At 34.0% G+C, this 23272-nt stretch overlaps 1 protein-coding gene across 3 annotated transcripts; it reads right to left on the bottom strand.

The window, feature by feature from the left end:
* Nucleotides 1-4895: 4895 nt before the first annotated feature.
* On the bottom strand, nt 4896-21749 carry Rimoc1 (RAB7A interacting MON1-CCZ1 complex subunit 1). Of its 3 annotated transcripts, XM_013358783.4 has the most exons (7): nt 21590-21713; nt 20646-20704; nt 18109-18215; nt 15998-16144; nt 14700-14831; nt 13841-13955; nt 4896-9327 (listed from the first exon to the last, which is right to left on the bottom strand). In XM_013358783.4, the coding sequence occupies exons 2-7, from the start codon at nt 20698-20700 to the stop codon at nt 9044-9046; spliced, it is 840 nt and encodes a 279-aa protein (XP_013214237.1). In that variant the 5' UTR covers nt 20701-20704; nt 21590-21713; the 3' UTR covers nt 4896-9043. The 3 variants fall into 3 exon arrangements, with proteins under 3 accessions (XP_013214237.1, XP_077874076.1, XP_005325671.1); XM_078017950.1 differs by lacking the exon at nt 20646-20704 and having other exon boundaries at nt 21482-21749; XM_005325614.5 differs by lacking the exon at nt 20646-20704 and having other exon boundaries at nt 21590-21749.
* Between the last annotated feature and the right edge of the window lie 1523 nt (nt 21750-23272).

The following is a 23272-nucleotide window of genomic DNA, read 5'->3' as shown; positions in this document are numbered from 1 at the left end:
AGAACTAAAAAATAAATATTAAAAAAAAATTAAAAAAAAAATACAAATAACAATAAATGTTGGAGAGAATATGGGGGGAAATGTACACTCATATGTTGCTGGTGAGACTGCAAATCGGTGCAATCCTTCCAGAAAGCAGTATGGAGATTCCTCAAAAAACTAGGAATGGACCCACCATATGACCCAACTATTCCACTCCTCAGTATATATCCAAAGGATTTAAAATCAGAATACCACAGTGATGCAGCCACACCAATGTTTATAGCAGCTCAATTCACAATAGCTAAGGAGCCCTTCAACAAGTGAATGAATAAATAAATAAATGAGTATTGATTTTATATCCTGCTACTTTGCTGAATTCATTTACTAGTTCTAGAAGTTTTCTGGTGGAACTTTTAGGGTCTTCCAGGTATAGAATCCTATCTATACCCAAAGGACTTAAAAACAGCATACTACAGGGACACAGCCACATCAATGTTTATAGCAGGACAATTCACAATAGCTAAACTGTGGAACCAACATAGATGCCCTTCAAGAGATGAATGCATTAAAAAAATGTGGCACATATACTCAATGGAATATTATTCAGCAATAAAAGAGAATAAAATCATGGCATTTGCAGGTAAGTGGGTGGAGTTAGACAATGCTAAGTGAAGTTGGCCAATCTCAAAAAACCAAATGTTGAATGTTTTCTTTGATATAAGGAGACTGATTCATAGTGGGATAGGGAGAGGGAGCTTGGGAAGAATAGACGAACTCTAGATAGGGCAGAGGGGTGGGAGGGGAAGGTAGCTGGCATGGGGTAATTAATGATGGTGAAATGTAATGATCATTATTATCATTATTATCCAAACTACAGGTATGAAGACACAAATTAGTGTGAATACAACCAGAGATATGAAAAATTGTGCTCTATATTTGTAATAAGAATTGTAATGCATTTCACTGTTATATATAAATTAAAAAAGAAATGAATGAATAAAGAAAATGTGGTATATGTACACAATGGAGTATTACTCAGCCATAAGGAAGAATGATTTTATGACATTCATGAATAAATGGATGAATGTGGAGATTATCATGCTAAGTGAAATAAGCCAATCCTAAAAAGCTAAAGGTTCAGTGTTTTCTCTGATTTGTGGAAGCTAACCCACAATAAGGGGGAAATGGAAGAATAGAATAGATATTCAAGAGATTAGGCAAAGGGGGGATAGGAAAAGAAGAAACAATGGAATGAATCTGTAACAATTTTCCTATATTCCTAAATTCTTGTATTCTATATTATCATAGAGTGAATCTCACCAGTATGTACATCCACAAGAATGGGATGCTAATTAGAATAAGATATATTCCATGCATGTATAATTATATCAAAATGAATTCTACTGTCATGTATAACTAAAAAATGTTAAAATTTTTTTGATTCCTATTCTACTCACTTTGCTTTTACTTCAAAAGGGCTTTAAAAAACTACACCAGAGACAGATCATATTATAAGATAATCTATTATAAAGAACACAGTTTAGTTTCTGAAGGTAGGAAATAAGAATATTTCAGTTTACTGTTACATTAAATATATAATTTAAGATTTCTAGGATTATTCAGAAAAGAGTAGGGCAGTATCCATCACAAGATGTAAAAGAAAACTGCACCTGAATAAAATTAATCAATGATTTTAAAATTCTATAATAGAGTTAAATTCCACATAATCTGGGTTAAGTTCATTTCTAATTAGTGATTGCTTATCATATCCAGGACATGAAGATATTCAAAGGTGAAAATTCTAAATTTCACAATGACCCTTTGTACAAAATTGTTTTATTACCTCAATTGTCAAAACATTCTCTCACATCTAACCCAAGTCAGCTGGCTAAAATTAATCCCATTTTTAAAAAAAGATGTGGTAACCATCTTCAAAAACTATAAAATCTTTAAGGATTATGGGAAGTTATAGAAAACTTATGCATTTTATGAATATACATATTTAAATAAATACATATATTTAATATTTTATATACCAACACATAACAGAGTGCTTAATGGTCAATGAAGCACTATAATGTATTGGTGTGAACTTGCATTCAAAATGTATCTGAGAATCTAAATGAAACAGAAATTCAAAAGCCTTATAGCTGAGAGTGTCTGGATCCCCATAATAGCAAGAAGACAAAAACATTAGCTCATTATTAAGTGAATGAGAAATATACTTAATAGGGAAAAATCTGAACATATAGAAAAGGAGAAAGAATAATAATCTCCTATATACCCAATTTTTTTAATTCAACAATTTCCAACATCTGGTCAGTCTTTCTCTGTCATTCTCCCCACCTAACACCACATCCCCAATTTTGGATTTTTTTAAAAAAAGCAAATCCTAGATATCATGTCTTTTTATCCTTAACTATCTCCCTATCTGTTTCCTATAAGAGACAGATATGAAATGTAACTACTGTACACAATTATTACACTTAAATTAACAATTCTTTAAAATCAAAATCTTTGTCCATGTTCCAATTTCCCCATATACCTTCACATTTGGTTTGTTTGAAGCATGATCCAATTAAGGTCTACAAATTGCACATATTCTTAGAACTTTTTAAATCTTTATATTCCTCCTCCTTTACTTTTCCTTGCAATTTGTTAAATCATGTTGATCTTTCTGGACCACATTCCGGACCTTCTTGATGGTATCTCAATGATCTTTAACACATTGTTCTGTCCCAGACTTGGGTCAAATTCAGGTTTATTTTGTAAAGCATTTTTTAAGTGATATTGTGTACTTAGATTGGGATTGACAAGTCATTCTTGTTTTCTAATGATCAGAGTGATCAATGGTTTCAATGACCTGATCCAAATTCCCCAGACATTCCATTTCAATGATTTAGCAGTTAACGATAAATATTATTTGATCACGTGTTGCAGAGTGTTAGTATCTTGCTTTGTATTTCCTTTTATTAAATCAACTTAAAAAATGTTTCCCATGGGGCTGGGGGTGTGGCTCAAGCGGTAGCGCGCTCACCTGGCATGCGTGCGGCCCGGGTTCGATCCTCAGCACCACATACAAACAAAGATGTTGTGTCCGCCGAGAACTAAAAAATAAATATTAGAATTCTCTCTCTCTCTTCTCTCTATCTTTAAAAAAAAAAAAAAAATGTTTCCCATTATAAACCATTTGAGTGTCTTGCCTGAATCAATCATCAACAGGCAGCCATGGTTCATTCTGATGGGTAACAGTATTTGGACTTTGTTTCTAGGACTTTTCAGTGTCCTTTGTATAAAGAAAAAAAGCTAAGTTCATATTGTTATTTCCCAAATTTAGAATTGCAAAATTTTTAATTCTTCCATTTCATTTTTTTCTTACATTGAAAAATTCTTATTTTTAACTAGCATATTTATTAACAATTTAGTTACTGAGTAGTTTAACATTTCCTTGTAGTTCTTTGTGCTCTAGGGTACATCCACATAGGGATGTGTAAATTTCTATAGTTTAAAGGTCAAAAGGAGTTAAGTAGAGGAAAAGGACCACAGGGTGGAAGGAGGGAAGTGGTAGAAAGTGATACTGGTCAAATTATATTGTTACATTATGTGCATGTACAAATATGTAACAACAAATCCTATCGTTATGTACAATTATAATGCACTAATAAGAAATGTGGGAAAAAGCCCAAAAGGTAATGAAAATAATCCTGTGTATTTAAGCCACCAACTTGATATATAATTCAGCATATTTGTTCACTTCATGATTTTCTGCCAAAAAAAGATAAAAAACATGTCTTTTTAAACTATAACTTAATCTTATTTTATAACATAAGTACATAGTTCCAAAGTCAAACATACAAAACTAAAGGTATATTCAGAGAAATCTAGCTTCCATATAGTTCATCTTCTCCCACCCCACCATAGGTAACATAATTTGTATCCTTTCATAAATAAATAGCATTATACTATATACTTTCCATCTTCTTAATAATTACTCTATAGTATTACATGGAAATATTCACTGCTTTTTACATCCACATAGTCAATTATGTTCATGTACCAGGGTTTATGATAGTTTTAAATGGGAGATACATATATGTGTGTGTGTGTGTATTATATATATATTTAGATGAATTATATTTCATTAAATGCCTCTGGCTTGTGAATTTAGAAATCCACCAAAAGTTACAAGGCTGATTATTTAAAGCCTACGTTTTAAATAGGGTGTACATGATGCCTAGATGATGAATACATCTACATATAGTGGGTATATCTGGATGCTACAGCCGAAAATGTTTCAACAATTAAATTTTAGGTTTTCTGGCCATATGAACAAGAAAAAACATGTATTGGAGATACTTATCCAGCCCATGAATTCTTAAGAACCTGCTTCCTATCTAAAATGTCCAAGCATGGATTGAACTAAAAAAAGGCAGTGTACACTGGACACAAGAGTTTGTTATTCAATTATTCTGACTGATGAGCATTCTAACATTAGCATGCTGAATGAGGTAGGGGTTATATACAGAACTACTCAGACATTAAAGAAAACAATAATAGCTAACTCTTATGTGTTCTTAACCATAGAGAGGCACTGAACAAAACACTTTTTGAGTATTAATTCACTTAATCTTCAAAATTCTGTGATGTAGGTACTAGTAATATTCCTGTGTTAAAAAATAGAAAATTAAGACACAGAGATTAAGTCATTTTCATAAAAACACAGAGTCAGGAAATAGGCTGTGATTTCAACTCAGGCCTACTAGCTCCAGAACCCACAATTCTCATCTTTATGCTACCCTGTCTGAAAATTATCAAGATGAGACGAAAATAACATTCAGAAGGTAGAAAAATAAACTGAGATGATAGAAGCAATGCAACAATAAACTAAAAAAGAAGACAAAAAACACAAGAAATAAGTAGGGGAATTTGATTTTATTTTTTACAAATTTTAAATGTTCCAAAACATTTTACTTGGATATTTTCACTAGAAGTAGGAAAAACAAAACAGTAGAGAACATCAGCATAAATATATAATACATACTTTAATCATGGCTATATTAAATGTATCTTAATGTAATATTTCCATAAGTACAACAATTCATATGTGTTTAAAAAAATACAGAGACGTGGTAATATAGAATTTTGGATTTGTGGCAGATGGGGAACCCTTACTGAAGGGGCCCTAGAAGAAAAAGGAAGGTGAAGAGAAAAGAGACAGTCTAAAACTAGCATGTTAACCAGCTGTGGGTTCTTGAAAATACCATTAAATGAATCTAGGAATGCTTTTAGACATAGCTCAAATTTTAAAGAATATCAGAGAATTTGCAGCTGGACTGTAAAGGAATGTAATTTTATGTTCGGTTTTAGCAATGACTCTCACCTCACTCTAGTATAGGCAAAGGAATAAGGAAAAGTCATAATTTGCACCTTTATCAGTATCAATTAATTCACAATGGCCAGAAACCCTATAAGTAGCAAATCAGGCCCTTAATTATGTGTTAAAGTCTTGCTGACTTCAGAAAATTCATACTGGGAAAAGAATCATACAAATTTAAGAACTGAAAAATCCTTTAGCAGAGTTTAAATTTTTAATTAGCTATCAGAGAATTCAAATTGAAGAGAAACCCCACATGTACAAAGTGCAACAGACCTTTAGGTAATAACATCACCCAGTAGTAAAGACCACACTAAAAAGAAATCCTTTAAATGTAACAAAATGTGAAGGTCTTAAGTAGTAAGTCATACCTTAATTCAGTATCAGGATTTCCATACGAAAGAAAAACTATATTTATGAATATACTATAAATACAAGGCATTTACACAACAGGGTTGAATTTGAAGACACAATGTTTCAGCAGTAGACAGGTGCTTAGAGGTGACTTCCCCACCACTTTAGGTAAAACAACACCCACCCCAAATCCTGTTAGCCCCTTCCCTGCTTTACTCTTCATAGTACTGATCACTTGACACTATACTCCTTAAAATGCTTTGCGTTATTTCCTCCTCAAGAACTCTGAAAGAGGAGGGAGTTTAGTAGTAATACCCTTAGTGCCTGAGACAAAAGGCAGTAGTTGCTGAATGAATGGATTATACTACTTTCCTTATATAGAATATTTGGTATTCTAAGGTGATTTCATTCTAAATGAAAAAGAATTTACTTAGAAGGCCTTAACACACACACAAAAAATTTTTTTTTCATTTATCACACACCAGAGTAAAAACCACTGTTACTGTTATGGTATACAAATTATTCTCCAATTGTTTGGATAATGGAAAGTTGTACAAAAAAGCACCCAGTAATACCCTCACCAACCAGTGAGTCTACAAGGGTCATGAAGGCAAAATGAAGTTACAAGCTTCTGAAGATAAAATTCTCTTGTTTTCTCAGGTTTGGAATCTAAATAATATTTTCCTCCTCTGAGGAGATATATATCAACCACTGGTATAAAGAGCATGGCAGTTTGGAATCCAATAGCAGCAACTCTTTTGTGCAGTTTGACACTTTGAATCATACCTCATTAATTAAAAAAAAATTACTAAGGGTGACCATGCCTGAAGCACTGTGTGTAAAGGTACATTTCACCCAGTAGTAAGGAAAATAATTACAAAACAATGTGGTAAGTGTGATAGCACAGGAGGGGAAAACTTAGAAAATATAACAAAGAAACATCTAATTTAGACTGGAGAAGGCTGATAAAAGTTTTTGGACACAATATCAATGACACTGCATCCTAAAAGATAAGTAGGTGTTCACTTGGCCACAAAGAAGGGCAAAGAATTAATGATGTCTACCAAGTTATTAAGACTAAAAAAACACAAGCATATTTGTAGAAAGAACTGGAAGTACTTTTGACTGATTGATCATGATCTCTAAAATAAAAAGGGACAGTCTGTGCTTCTAAAAACCATATTAAAAATTCCTTAAATATTTATATTCAGAAAGCACAAAGGTATTTTCATAATAAAACCTGCTAAAACGCTAAGTTAAATACAAATCTTCTTGGCTGTGCAAAGATAAGCCAGAGGGCTTGGCAGGGATGGGGAGAATTTCTCCTTGCCCTGAAGGCTCTATATGAATTTTTATGTTTATGAAAAAGAAGTATGGGTTTTCAATGTTTGATTACACAGCATGTTTACAAAGAGAAAGCTGGAAAGGTATGCAACTCTGCAAAAGTTCTAAAAATAAGAAAACATGAAGCAGGAAAGATTATGCACAAAAGATGAGGATTTGATGTTTGGACATACTGAACTTAAAATTACTGTGGAGGTTTTTCTAAGTGAAGATTATTTAAGAGACCTTTAGAAATGAGATTTAGCAAGCAAGAGGGAGGCTGAGGTCCAGGTTACTGATTTGGGAATCAGCTTGATATTATAGGTGGTGGAGGAAGCAATGGCTGTGAATGATACCATATAACAAGATTATTAGAGTAAAAAGGAGGGGAAAAATGAGGGAAAAGGGGGACAGAAGGAAGAGAACTCTAGTAGAAAATGAGAAGTCACCAGGAAAACGAGGGAAATAACACAGATGAAATCTGTAACAGATTTATCTTCAAAAGGAAGCAAGCAACCTCTTTTCCTCTGAACAGGGGAAAATGAATAAAAATAGTAAATACTTGCTAATATCCCTCATAGCTTCAACTTTGTGTATGATAGGAGGAAGGGCCATGCTCTAGGGAAGGGACAGAGTATCTGAGGAAAGTGACAAACTTTGGCTCAAATACAGTGGGAAAAGGGAAAGGCCACCTAGTGACAAACAAAAGGCTTATTGTAAGGGCTTGGGAGACAATGTGATTCCACTTTGAAGGACTACATGCCCTTCCCACAGAACTCAACAACCCAGAAAAGGTAGCTCATTCAATGTTAGGGCTCACAGAATGACTAGGCTAAAGAATATGACAGAAGGAACAACTAGGGATAGTACATAAGGTGCACCAGAAAGCTGAGGGTAAACAGGGAAGAAAGAAAACCTGAAAGGGGTTTGATAATTTAGGAGTAAGAAGAGCAAGAAAAGGCTGTGAAGAAGCTATAGATGACACAAAAATCAGGAAATAAAAAAAGAGGAAAAGATGAGAATTGTCATCAGTTACTGAAATTTGAGATTTCAGAAGGGAAACTCAGGATAGTTAATACTGAAGCTGCTGGAATGTGATACAGTCACTAGAGCAGAAGTCCAGTTTATTACCAAGGTATCAGACAGCTTATCCCAAGATAGCAGGAGCTGAGGTAGACAGGAAGACAGTAAGCAAGATATCAAATCAGGCTCTTTGGCCTTTAGCATTCCATCCCTATTATTAAGGGCAAAAAATGATAAAACTTCAAAAGTTGTGCCCTAAAATTGTATGAAGTAATGACAAACTAACCTAACCTTCCTTACTTGAAATATACATCTTATTTTAAACAAAATAGGAAATCATTTTTAAATTTTCATAGGATGCCTAATAATTTTTTTTAAGTATTAGGAGATTGAACCAGGGCTTCATGGATGCTAGAATTAAAAACTGTAAATATGATTTGTAGTAATACATGGAAAAAGAGCTTAAAACAATGATTCCTTTGTGGAGTCTTTTGTTATTGACCTTATTGGAAATGGCATCTGAATATTAGTCATAATCTTTCATTTTGCCTACATTTTTATTCAGAATATCTGTTCAAAGCAATGAGGTGAACTGAAGGATAGCAAACTTTAAGAAAGGGAAATTAGAGTTTATGCTATATATATATTTAAAACAAACAAAAATAACTTACTAAAGTATTAGGAGGGAAAAATATCTGACAAGCTAAATTGGGTTCCCCCATACTAATGACAGGATACCTGTATTCAAGCTGAGTTAGAATAAAATATATGCCATCTTAGACGTTAAGAAATCATTTCCCCCCCACACACAGGTTTAAGAATATACAATGAAAGATGAGGATGGCATTTAAAGAAGGGCAACCATACTGGGTATCTATATTACTATAACATCAAATTCAGTATCAGTATGTCTTTTTTTTTTTTTTAATTTTTTTTCCATCACATGGGTCTTTTTGTCTTTCTGATTGAAAAAGACCAGATGAATTACTACTTACAGGACTGCTGAAAGAAATTTAAAATTTGTTTTGCATTTGTTGTATTCCACTCTTGTTCCTTCAGTGGTCCTTCACACACAGATACATACTTTTTCAAAATTTTTTCTCCTACTTCTCGGAAATCCAAGGATTCCTTGTGTGTCATGCAGCTTGCTCCAGAAACACCAGTATCCATTTCACGATTTTCTGGCTGTTGATCCACACAATGTTTCAATCCCCAGTAACACATTTCTCCACTGTACATCATAGCCAGCAAATGAATGTCACTAAATATTCCTGGGAAGGTCATTTATGATGAGAGATCAGAATTAAATTTAAAGAGAAATCCTAGTTGTTAAAACTCTAATAAATTCCTTGTCATTAAACATCTTTTCATCTCATTTACTTTAATAATAACATCTAGAAATGCCAAATATCACTAATACTATTCTCATTTACACTGTGCTTTTTTCTCCCTATTAACTTATAAAAGATGTTCATCACAACAATAAAACCAGTATTATCAAAGAATTCTTTTAAAGAACTGTCTAAGTTAGTGATCTTAACCTTTGGGGGATGCTCTTAAGGACCTCTTAGAGAATTAATCAGTGGAACTTCTCTCAGAAATATACTCCAAATTCTGTATCATTTCAAAATACTCATAAATTTCCTGAATCCAACCCATGAACATAACTCTTATTTTGTGGAATACTCTGGGATCATTGATATAGCTATAGTCAGGTATCCTACAGCTCTTATATTTTTCAGTGTCTATCAAAATCACATATCATCATGCCCCTGGAGAGGTCATACAATTTCAAATTATCAGAGGTGTTTATACCACAGGATTTTGATCACAAGTTGAGTGAATTCTTCTTTTGAGTAGTTTTTCCAGCAGCCAATTATATATTAACACTTATGGTATATAAAATATATTGATTTGGTAGAAGATTTCAAAAGACTTAGAGCCAGGTGCAGGAGCACACACCTGTAATTCCAATGACTCAGGAGACTGTGAGGCAGGAGGATTGCAAGTTCAAGGCCAGCCTCAGCTAAGAGGCCCTAAGCAATTTAGTGAGACCCTATCTCAAAATAAAAAATTATAATTAAAAAAAGTGTAAATATGATTTGGGTATGAGATCATACCTAGGAGAATCACCAAAGCTCTTTGAGTCTGCTTGTAAATCAGAAAAACTGGGATTCCACATGCCCTAAACATGGAGTTTTTTAAGGAACACATGAAATTAAAATGTGTTTCAGAAAACAAAGTCTTATAAAAATACAAGATCATTTAACTTCTTAAGGCCACTAAAATACAAATGAATGGTTTATTCTAATGTACAAATAAATACTTTATTCTAATGTAGAAATAAATGATTTATTCTAAGGTACATTATAATAAACACATTAGAATTGTGTGATTATAGGGGCTTGAACAGGAGCTTAGCGGTAGAGCGCTCGCCTAGCTCGTGCAATGCGAGGGGTTTGATCCTCAGCACCACATAAAAATAAATAAATAAAACAAAGACATTGTGTTCAACTACAACTAAAAAAATATTTTAAAAAAATTGTGTAATTATAAAACATACCTCAGTGATTATGAGCATCATAATCTCAATTCCTCACTTAATTATGGTTCAACAGAAACTATGACCATAATGGCATTAGATTAACAATTCAACTTTCAAAACCTGTACTTTACTATTTTAAATCTACTAAAAGATATTTGAAGTTTCACAATTTTTTTTTTTACATCTATCATATTCACTTCACCTGAAATTCAGCTTATAAACAGTGGCAAGATAAGCAACAGTTCAATGGAATAGCTGATTCATTAATGCATTTATTAGTTTAAAAATGAAAAAAAGGGCAGAATCTGAGATTTGCATTCATGAAAATGATAGGCTACACTATAATATATATGATACTATTACATATAATTATATGTAGTATATAATCATATATATTACATATTGTATATAATTACATATAATACTATTAAATAAAATATATAAGTACAATGCCTATTACATATAATTTCTTTTTACTTTTTTTTTTAATATTCATTTTTTAGGTGTAGATGGACACAACACAATGCCTTTATTTTTATGTGGTGCTGAGAATCAAACCCAGGTCCCGCCTGTGCTAGGCGAGCACTCCACCGCTGAGCCACAATCCCAGCCATTCTTTTTACTTCTTATTAGTTAAGATCATAAACCTCAAAGCAAAAGCTAGAGAGAGCACTATATAATCTAGTATTCAGGATTATTTTATATTAGATATGGCATTTTATTAAACAAATATCCTTTTTATTTGTGTGATCCTACACCTTGAGTAGATAATACTAGAACCACTAGTGTAGGTAAGAAAAGCAAAGCAAAATGGAGGGAAGGCTTAACTTAAAACCTTCAAAAGCCTTGGGGGATGGGACTAACTACATCCCACAAGGTGTGAAGTGACCTGGGAAAGGTGAGAAGTACCTGCCTAAGTGGAGATCTGAGATCTCACCCCATTCTTTAGGTAAGCCTCATTTTCTACATTAGCAAGGAGTCAACTGCTTACTAACATACAGATATTCTTTGAGAAGGTGTTATTAGAAAGAAAATGATTAGCTATATGTGAAATAGTTCTTACACTTTAGCCTGCATTTGAATTAACTGGCAGACCTAATTAAAATGCTCACTGCTGGGCCCCACCTTAGAGTTTCAGATTCAGGTATATATAAGTTTGAACCTAAAAGTTTGTATTTTTTAGACAAATTCCTAGGACCTAGTAATGTGGGCCATGAACAAGTCAAGATGGCACCTGGCAGTATGCTAGGAAGAATGGTTTGAGAAGTAACGCCAGCGAGTCATTAAGATGATGTTAATTAAGTTAAGGTTTGAACAATTATTAAGATGATGAGGATTTCTGGATCTGGATGATGTTAACTGAAACAAACTGTGTATATATAATCAGTTAAGTGTATATATACCTCTGCCGTCCTACAATAAAGCGGCACCTGCTGTTTCAACCTTCACAAGTTGCTTGTCACACACACCCCCATCCCCACCCCGTAAGACGGATGAGGACTAGGCAAAACTTCTGTGGTTCCTATATTTTCTTTTTCCCTGGAAATTGCTTTAGTACCATATCCGACCCTTTTAATTACCCTGTGAAAGAAGCATTTGAAGCGAGTTCAAAGCATGACTAAAGAGAAGGCACTAATATATTGCCTCCCAAGAAAGAAAATTCCAGGCCACAGAGTATCTTACCTTAAAACCAGATATAGGAGAATGAGGGAAACAGATGACTTGTGTGACTTTCTCTGGTTCTAAATAGACTTCAGTGCTAATCCTCACCTTTTTCTTTTAAACAGTGTTCCAGGTTAAGTATTTAATGGAATCAGTCCATGTAGGACTGACTTGAGGTGTGGGTTGAGGAAACTGTTTAAAAGATCATTTTCAATAACTCTAATTAGTTCATTAGTCATCTGGTATAACTAATGATAATATATATTTTCTATAAATACATCAAAACTATATTTGTAGGATGTCATGCTCATTGTGTGAACTCTGTATTCACAATAGGTTGTTTTAGGATAAGATGGTTGTCTGAAATAACAGAACATAACAATTTTTAGACATCACTACAAAGTCTTATGTTAACAGTATTTAAATCACCAGTTTTTGTTTAATTAAATGTTTTCAAATAGAACAGCTCAGGAAGCTAGCAAAGTAACAAAAAGAATTAAAATGTATTTTAAATTCTAGAATCTTCCTCAAGATATTTTCTTATTTCTCACATTTCATTTCTCCCATAACCATTTCAGATGAAACATACGAAATGAAAATTTACAAGTATACTCCTGTGTCAACCACAGCTTTGTGACCTTAAAGAGATCCCTTGATTTACCTGGACCTCAGTTCCTCCATTAAAAAAAAAAAGATATGGTAAAAGTCAGTTCTTTCCCTAACTTCAGTTCAAAATTCCAATGATGCCCAATATCCAGTTCTTAGAACTGTCAAGTGCATAGATATTTGTATGAGAAACAGCTGCCATCCAATATTTATCCTCTCCCCACCTTCTTAGTAAAGAATTTTAATTTGGAAGGGTAATGTTATCATGTTAAGAACTATACTTTCCAAGTTTCCTCACAGCTAGGTGAAGTGATTGAATTAAACTGGCCAATGAGTGGAAGTACTATAAGAGCTTCTGAAAAGGTTGTTAAGGAGCTGACTGGGTTAACAAAATGCCCTTCTGCCATTCCAGAAGCTTGAAACACAAGTGAAACAGAAGAGGCTCTGGGAGCATTTTGGAATACTGAGCATGAAAGCAGTGCCCTAAACAGGGATACCTCCTGTAAAATTCTGTATCATCACTATTGTACTCTAAATAAAGTGCCTCCCTCTGAAGCTTAAGAACTCTGATTCTAAAGAGGATAGAAGAAAAAGATAAGAACATGATGTCATGGAGTCACTATAACCTTAATGGATTTTTTTTAATGTGAAAGAGCATTAAATGTCTACACTGTTTAAGTTACTTCTTATCTAACACAAATAGACAAACCTTGTTCTAATCAAGGCCATGCAGGAATGCAAAATATGTAAATACAAAACTCTCCCCAAATTATTAAACAGCAGAGGTTAGAAGTACATTACATGAAAAGACTTTAATCTCTGAATTCCTTAAAAAGATCTGTTATTACTTTTTGTCTATAATTTAGCTTGAAATGTATTTAAAATACAGAGTAAAATCTAACAAACTTTCTAAAATCTTAAAAAACTTTAAATCAATTAGAAAATGTTGAAAAGAAAAGAGATCACATTACCTGCACTCAGTAATTTAGCTGTGTCTAAGTCTTGAAAAGAAACTCCTTCATTTAACTGGATAGGACACCGATAATTTAGCATTTGTAGTAAGTAATTGATTCCATCAACAAGGTACTAAATAAAAATCAAAGCCAAAGAATTAAAGTATTATATACAGAACTATCGACTTCAAATACTTTTTCCCATTCTTTGCCAGAGAAAATGGGCTAGTATACAGATATATCTAATGGTTATTAAATTTCAATGGTATAAGGTCCCACGACTCTATATTCTCATAATGTAAGTATATTCCTCCAAATAATAATACAGAAAAGAAAATGTTAACCAAGAACACATGCTACAGTAAAATCCTTATCAAAAAAATACTATTAAAGGAAGAAAAGGATAAATATCATAAAGATGTGTAAAAACAAGTTATTACTGTGTACAATACTAATTTATTAATGTGTACAATACTAACACCCATGTCTGTCTATAATTTGGTCAGAACAGACAAGATGACTCAAGAGAACCACAACTTTCTAGAAGCAAGGTCATGTGGGCTCTTTAGCAGTAATTTACTGACAGATGGAGGCTTGATCCAAATATTTTCTTCAGACAAAAAAAAATTATATATATAGAGATGTATATGATTAGGAATTAATATTATTTATTTTATATTAAAAAGTTAAAATTCAGAACTTAAAAAAGCAGGTAGAAGCCTCAAATTACAAAGTGCTTTCACATTATCTTATTTAGTAAAAGACCTAGAATGCAAGCCCAGACTCTTTGATTCCACTACTCTTAATATTATAATAAAGACAGCTTTTTGAAACCTAAATGTCAACAATCAAAAATGTATAAGAAATGTCTTTTTACCTTTTTAAGCAAACTAGATTTTTTCAAGAGCCACTCTCTTCTTTTGGTCAGAGAATGACAATACATATACAGTAGGGCTCCTCGTCTCCAAGAGAGACATTCAAGTAGCTCATCCCCAAGCAAATCACAAAGCTGAAACACACACACACAAAGCCAAAAGAGAAACCTGATGTCTTTTGGTCAAATTAGAAGTCAAATTTCAAAAAATTGAGCAATTAAAAACACTCACTTCACAAGAGGTGCCCCAGTTTACTAATTTACACAGAAATGCCTATCTTTGAATCAAGCAGAAATACTGAAATTTATTAGTATGTAAAAATTAAAATAACTTTTACATTTACAAATAGTTTTACAAAATAATTCTAAAAATATTTTAGTAGCTAATTCCTCTAACATATTTGAAATATAGTCTACAATCTGATTAAAAATATAGCTTTTCAGAAGTGTTAGTTGAAAAAAGATCATGTCTATTTCTTTCAAATAAAGAAATAAACATGAGAATCTAATAAGAATTAGATTGCTAGAATAAAATACTGAAAAGTTATACACAAGAATGATTTTAGTAAACCAAAACTTTTGTTGTGGTAAGGCATTTAAATCTTGCAATGTTTTGTTACCATAGTTAGACTCCCCTAATAAATACATACAGCAAAGAAGGTATCTAGGTAGCAAGTCAGCAGGCACTTAAAGATGAGAAATTATTTGCTAGAAAGATTATCCAGGACTAGCGATATAAGCTCTGCAATCACCTAAACAGAGATGATAGTAAAAAGTATGTGATCAGGTTGTCAAGCAAAAATAAAATAGAGACTATCAGAGGAGAAAGTAACGTCCTTAGGGAATGGCAATGTTTCAAGAATAAAGGAGAGAGGAGTTGCTTTGGAAAGAAGAGAAGGCTTCTCAGAAATGAAGGAGAAAAGAGCATGCAGGGGCTCCAAGGGATGGTATGATCGAAAGGCAGCAATTGTTCAGGTGGATCAAGACTAGAAAAAGGATAATAGGTATGGTAATTAGATTTCCAGGGACCTTTAGAGAAAAACACAGCACGTGCAACAGTACAGGGAGCAAAAGTAGGGAATATCTGTGTTTATAATTCCATCATGCAAATATTCTAAAAATATTTAGTAAAATACAATATTTTACTGTCATGTTGGTCTGCAGTGGTAAGCTCTCATACTTCCCTCTTTCAATCTTAAAACAGAAACAAAAATACATTGAAAAAGAAAAAAACAGACACTAAGAGAGCAAGAAAGCAAGAACCAGAAGCATTCCGCAATAACTTACAGTGCAAAACTTACTTTTGGATGCATATTATTTTCTTTAACTAAAATTTCTGGTTCTGAAAGAAAACTGATTAGTTCTTTTACTTTCTGGGAAGAAGAGTCTTCAGGAAAATCTTCATCTACTAGCTTATTCTCCTCAAAATATGTCATGTCCAAAATAGCCTGAACAAAAAAGAAAAAAGTATAAGCAATTTAAACTTTAAAGAATTAATATTAGAGTTTAACTTTGCATATGTAGAAGATGTATATGTGTGTATATACATATATACATCTATATCTCATATATACATATATATATATATATATATATATATATATATATATATCAAACATTCTAGCATGGTAGTTAAATTTGGGAAGTATTCAGAGTGTCTAGCTATAAAAATAACTTGAAATAGGCATTATAAAAAACGTTACAGGTAGTTGCACATGATGATGAACACCTAATATCCTAGAGATTTGGGAGCTGAGGCAAGAGGATTCCAAGTTTGAGGCCAGTCTCAGCAACTTAGTGAGATCCTTTCTCAAAATAAAAAAAGGGCTGGGATGTAGTGCAGTGGCAAAATACCCCTGGGTTCGATTTCCAGTACTAGGGGAGGAGACAACTTTGTAGGCATTTTATTTTATTTAGTAAAACATTGGGTTAATGATTATCTTGCTTCTCTCAAGAAATAAAATGAAGATTATATTTTAACATGTTAATCATATTTAAGAAATTATGAAAGAGTCATGAATTATTATATTCTTTGCTATTTACATATGTATAATCCCTGAATTTTTTTTAAACACCTGCAGTATTAAGGTCACCACTTCTGGTTTTGTATATTGAAATTTTCAGAGGATTTGTTTTCCCAAATGCATAGTCAGTATTTGAGGGCTATATATCTTGCCACCCAATAGTGAATGCATACTATCAACATATGCAATTCAAACACCAAGTCCCCAGCACTCCTAAATATGAAAAACACTCTATTCAAGCACCTTAATATTTTCCAATCCTTTTTCTTTTTTTTAATCTCCTGATTTAAGACTGAGGAAACTGGGTTCTAGTGTCAATTCTACATTAATCATATAACTAACCAAGAACAAGTTAATTTTATCTTTTCTAAGGCTGTTTCTTCACTGGTAAATGATAAATTGGATTAAATGCCTTTCAAAGTTCCTTCAAAGTTTTGAAGATAAAATTAATTATTCCATGTAAAGCACTTGAAACATTACCTAGCACAGTTAGTGATATTTAAAAGATAAATGTTATTGGGTACAAAGCCTAAGCCAGGAAAGAGAGATCACCATCCTATGGAAGATGGTCTGTTAATTCAGAACTCAAAGGTTCTAGAAGATGTGGGAAATCTCAATCTTTATCTCTAGGTCTTTTGTACACTTTGGAAACTTCTTTAAGTACTCTACTTTTTACAACCATTTCATCTTTCTAATCTTATAACAATCAGGAAAAGGCACACAAAAGCACTTTACCAAGTATAATCCAAATGTTATTATAAAGTTTATTTTTACATGTCAGTTTGTCTCAGCAGTATTTGGAACAAAAAAAAACAAACACAAGGAAACAGGTATTGTCCACAGAAAGACTTGAATTTAAAGGAAAGTAAAAGAAAAAAGGGGGAACAGAAAAATATTATGAATGTGCATGAGACTAGCAGGGGGAACCTGTTTAGAATCCTGAGAAAAGGTGAATTTCAGAAAAAAAATAATAGGACTGTTAAGAGTTCCCTACTCCCTCTGAAGTGTTCAAGCTCTTAAGACACTGAATGTTATTCTGTGTTACCTACACATAAAGGGAAGCAATTCTTTTACCTGCAAGATTTTTTTCCTCACTTTTCAATCAACACATTATATAAATCCCCCTCCTTTGCATACTGCCTCAAAGTTTCAAGTTACTTACTTTATATATATTTTTTCTAAAATTATACATTTTAAATAAAGAACAAACTGGGGCTGGGGATGTAGCTCAGTGGTACTTGCTTAGTATGTACAAAGCCCTGGGTTCAGCACTGCAAAAACATAACAAAGGAAAAAAAAAACCAACTTCATTATTAACTTTGGAGTTAATCACCTACATAAGTAATCTGCCCTCATAAAATGCCAGAATCCACATCTGTTTTCAGTACCTGTGTATAAAGTTCTAGAAGATTTGATGGATTTGAACATTCTTTCTCTTCTCCACATAAAAGTTTCAGTTTTTCCAGAGCTGCTGAGGCCCGAATTAAAAAGTGATCTGTAAAAAAGTTAAAACACATGATTATCTCATAAATTTAGAGTACATAAGTTAAATATCTGAGATGATGAAATGAAACTATATTATAGAATATGAAGAAACAGCAAGCACTATCTTATTCAAAATATGAAGTATAACATAATGTCCAATACTAATTAAGTAAATTTATCATGGAAATTTATTCTGGAAAGCAAAAGACTGAAAACTTTCTGCATTCTAAACAGAAAACTGCTATTTTCTAAGTGCAGTATATATCTTCATAATGCTTCTTTTATAATGCTGATCCATTCAAAATGCTTAAATAATAAATTTATATAGCTTTTATTATAAGAATACAAATACTTTATATAAATCCACAGAAAGGGCTTCTACTGATACTGTGTGATGTCATAAAAATAATTGTAAAGGTTTTTTTAAAAGAATATGATTTACCAAATCATGTTTCATAAAATATCAGCATTATAAACAATTATAATTATAAGCTAACTGTGTTTATAGCTATTACAACTAAAATTGTGTAATAATTGTGTATTTTATTCTTTTAAAACAGACATGAAACAAATTACCTTGTTCCTTCAAAATCTGAGGAAGAAGGAATAATAGGTCTACTTATCACATTCAACTCCTCTTCCCTATCTACTTTTTTTTCTCCTTTTTATATTGTCATTATCCTTTTGCTTCTTCTATGATTTCAGCTATTATGTATTCACACAAAGGCACTATAGATCATTCTATATTACCTCCTTTAGTAAACTTTAGATATGTAAGACACTAAAGTCCCTGAGCTTGCCCCTTTGTGTTTCTCCTCTGAAATACAAATCTTTCCTCCTCTTCTAATGGACACATTATATAGCACTTGGGGTGGGCCCATCTGATCTAGACTCAGCAGAAATTGAGAAGATCCATTAAACTGTTTACTGTCAGACCAAAAGCACCATCAGGATATGTCCATTACCATTCATATGATGACCTTAAGTATTCCCAGTTAAAGACTGGGAAAGATAAAGACCCTTACCAGATTATGACTGCTGTTAAGATTCACTATTTACTTGAACTGAATGCTCCCTATTTAGCAGTCTTCCTATCTGTCCTTGGTCCAGAAGTATCAACCACACAACCCAGAAAATAGATTCTACTATGAACCCAAATTGTACAGAATATAGCGTTCCTTACAGTGCTTCTTTAGAGATATTCACCTTTTTTTTTTAACTTGCAAAATTATTATAAGACTTGATTGAATGGTTAGGACTAGAGACCATTATGTTATATGAAATAAGCCAAACTCAAAAGGTCAAGGGTCATATTTTCTCTCATGTGGAAGTTGAGAGGAAAAGGAAAGGAAACAAAAAAAGGTGTTGGGTAATGACTGGGGTGGTCTCATGAAAATCAAAGGGACAAGGGGGTGGAAGGGAGGAGGGAAATACTGAGGAGTAATATTGTCCAAATTATATTGTATGCATGTAAAAATATGTAAAACAAATCCCATCATTATGTACAACTATAATGCATCAATAAAAATATATGGAAAGAGAAAAAAATAAAATGAATACCCTCAGTATCTAAAAAATTTTTAAAAAGACTAAAGTCCCTAAGCAGATTGAAGGCCCTAGACCACTGCTGAATGAAGAGTGACATGACTACTATAGAGATAATGTTATAGTGGCATAACTATCATTTTAGAAAAGTCCATAAAAATGCAATACTTCTACTAGAACTATTCAAACAACCACAGGCAAGTCAAAAGATAAAAAGTGATTCTTATATAATCTCTGGAAAAAGTCCCTCTCATAGAATATTTCCATATAGTAAACATACTGTACTTGTACAATAAGAAAAATATTAACAAATATTGGCCAGAAATATAAAGGAGAGCATTTCCTAGATGGAATAACATCTGATTGTACCTGATCTAATTTGAATAAGTCAATGAGAACTATCGATCCCTACAACCTAGTATGAACAAATAGTTGTTACATTAAAGGACAATTTTTTAATATATATTATTTTGTTGTGTGGGAAACAAATGCCAAGTTTAATTCAAATATACTCAATCTTGCTTTAACTAAACTTTGTAAGAAAATCCTGATAATAATATTTTAATAAGATCAATTTAAATACTGATTAATAGTCCATAATGTTACAGCTACTATTGTATTTAACTTTAATAAACTTTCAGAAAAATAGTCTCCAAATATGAATACATCATACCAGACTTTTATTTTCAGGCTTCATTCTAGACTGAATTAAAGAATTCCTCTCCACAGGAAAATGAGAATACTCATAGGTGCAGTAATAAGTGATTAAAAAATAATCTGTGATCTTTTTGAATTGTTCCAAATATGGCTGGAACTAGAGGTAACTTGGAAACACTTACAGGTAATTGCTACTACTATCCACAAATTATTCATGTGAATCCTAAGATTCACTTACCACAAACCAAAAAAGAAGTCAGCTTCAGGGTGGTCTGTGGGTCTTTGAAGAACATACTCCTGAGAAGAGATAATCCGGTAAACAATCTTCACTGAAACTAAGTCATCTCATCTTAGATCTTATTCAATAAATTCACCAACTATTCAATCACTTGGGAAAATGTCTCATTGTTGTTCTACAGAGAAATGAGTGAGCCCACAAGAATTTTAAAACCTACCTGTCTGAAGTAAAGGTTCATATCTCAAAAAGGGGTAATGTAGAACCTATAAGTAGTTAGAAATGAAAAGAGAACTGGACTTGAAGTCAAAAGATCAAAGTAACTCCTAAGTCAGTTTTGTCCAAAGGAAAAGAGCTCAGACTTCTTCAAAACAAGTGCTCTCATATTCACAGAACCCTTGTGAGAACCGAGATGACACACGTGAATCAAGATCATTTAAATTACACCAACTTTGTAAAGCTCTTCCATAGAATATTTTTTATGGTTGCGTTCTAATCCAAAATATGAAACCGAAAATATTATAATGGAGTAATACAAAAAGTGTAACTGTTATATATGCCTATTTATCTTTACTGGGTGCAAAACTGCTACTGCTTGACTACTATTCCTCAATTTAACTAATTCTTTAAACGTTCGTGTGCATTTTCAGTTGATACTACACTTTTCCCACTCGTAACCGAAACAGATCCGACAGCACACATCTGGCTCAGATGAAAACAAGAAAGATTTCAAGGGTTACGAAAAATGCGGTTTTAAAAGCAAACGCCTTGTCAACGTAAATTCCTGAGGGAGGACTATCCACCGCGCGGCACAGGATCAGAAGAACAGGACCAAGGACCTGGGACCCCCAGGGGCCACAGGCCGCAGCCTCCGGTCCTAACAGCCATGGAACACCAGCCCTGAACCACCGTCCGCCCGGCCGCCTCCCTCTCCTCCGCTCCCTCACCGTCTTCACCCGCGGCTTCACTAAGTTGCTGTATGTGGGCTTGAGCCAGGTCCCCCAGTTCCTCCACTCGCCTCACCACAGTTGAGACTGCGGCCGCCATGGCCACAACCGGCGGGCACGCCCCGGCCACGTGACCACGCCAACCGAAGATCACCTGATCCCCCACCTTCTGCGGGGCGAGGGGGCGGAGCTCGACTGGGGTGGTTGCTGGGAGGAGACTTCAGCTCCGGGAGAGAACCGACCTGGGCCCACAAAGGTCGTTCCGGGGTGTTTCATTCCTCCGGACTGCCTCCTCCCTCCCATAATTCCGTGCAACCCTGGCTCCAGGGGCGGGTGTGATGCCGGGGCACACCTCCCTCCTGCCCCCTTCCCTCAACCAATAGGGAGCCACCCATGCCCCAAGGTGAGCCAATGGGAAACCAGCTCTCTCCGCCGGCGCCGGGGAAAATGAGCGCCACCGCGGCAGACCCACCAGCCGGAAGAAGGAGGTCGGAATGTCTGGAAAAAGGATCAACGGATTTGGCTTGGTAGCGAGGGAGGTTTCCTAAAATAAAATTATAATCTCTCTGTCGGAACCCGAAAGCCTGCGGGCCCCCGCGCAGCACATCCAAGTCTCGCGTGTGGTCTGGGGGAGGGGAAGGCCCCAACGGTCGCGGAAGTTCCCGGTCTACGTGGTGGAATTATCCTTTCCAAGGCCGAATTTCAGCGGTTGACTTTGTTTTGCCTCCGTCTTCCCCTAACCTGAGCACGTTTATTCCACCCGTCTCGCTTCCAACTGTAGTAAAAGTTGCAGCTACAAAACTCTTTCTGTTATATGCAGTTCTTCTCGAGACCCTTCGTGGAGGCGCTGAATTGTGAGGTTCAGGCTCTCAGCTGTGAGTTTCAGGCTTTTAAATGGTCAGCTCTTCTGCTTTGTGTTCCCCGACTGCTTTCTTGCGTTTGGTGGAACAAATCTTGAATTCTGTTTTTCAGTTTGGCACAGTATATCCATCTTCTTTCCTACACGGGAGGTAGTTGTTGTTGTTGTTGTTGTTTTTTGTTTTAGCTTAATAAAAATATACTTGAAAGTACGGAAATATTGTATTGTGATTTTTATAATTAATTGACCACAACGACTTTCTAACAGACCTGATTTCTTTCTCTGTCAAATCACTCTTAATATTGTGTGTTAGTTCTGTGTCCCCAGAGCCTCCTATGGTGCCTGGCACATAATACTCAAAAAATATTTATTAATTTGAAAAACAAAGCAAACCTCCAGTTGTTATAATCAAAATTTCTGAAGGCCAGGAAGTTTACGTTGTATAATCATGGTGGGCCAAAGAAATGTAGTAGGCATCTGAAACTTTGAAGTGCCAAACCTTAAAAGTATATTCTGAGCAAAACTTATAATTCCTATGAAATATTAAATAACTGTAAACTTTTAGCTGGAAACATACTTAACACTGGGAATTATTACTCAACTGATACACTGATGTGTGCCTATTTTCAAAGAAAAAGTTGGATGAGATCTGAGAATATTATGGAGTGTGTGGTTCAGACTTAATCCAGACAACAAAATGAAAAGAATGAGACTCCAAACCTTAGCATGATTCTGTGGTAAGTCCAAGACCATACCAAAGCAAACACCCATACAAAGCCCTCTTACCATAAAGTCTTACCATAAAGACACCAGGAAATAGTCAA

The sequence above is a fragment of the Ictidomys tridecemlineatus genome, chromosome 1, assembly GCF_052094955.1.
Source record: "Ictidomys tridecemlineatus isolate mIctTri1 chromosome 1, mIctTri1.hap1, whole genome shotgun sequence".
In the NCBI taxonomy this organism is placed as follows: Eukaryota; Metazoa; Chordata; class Mammalia; order Rodentia; family Sciuridae; genus Ictidomys; species Ictidomys tridecemlineatus.
This window is presented reverse-complemented; position numbering and strand designations above follow the sequence as displayed.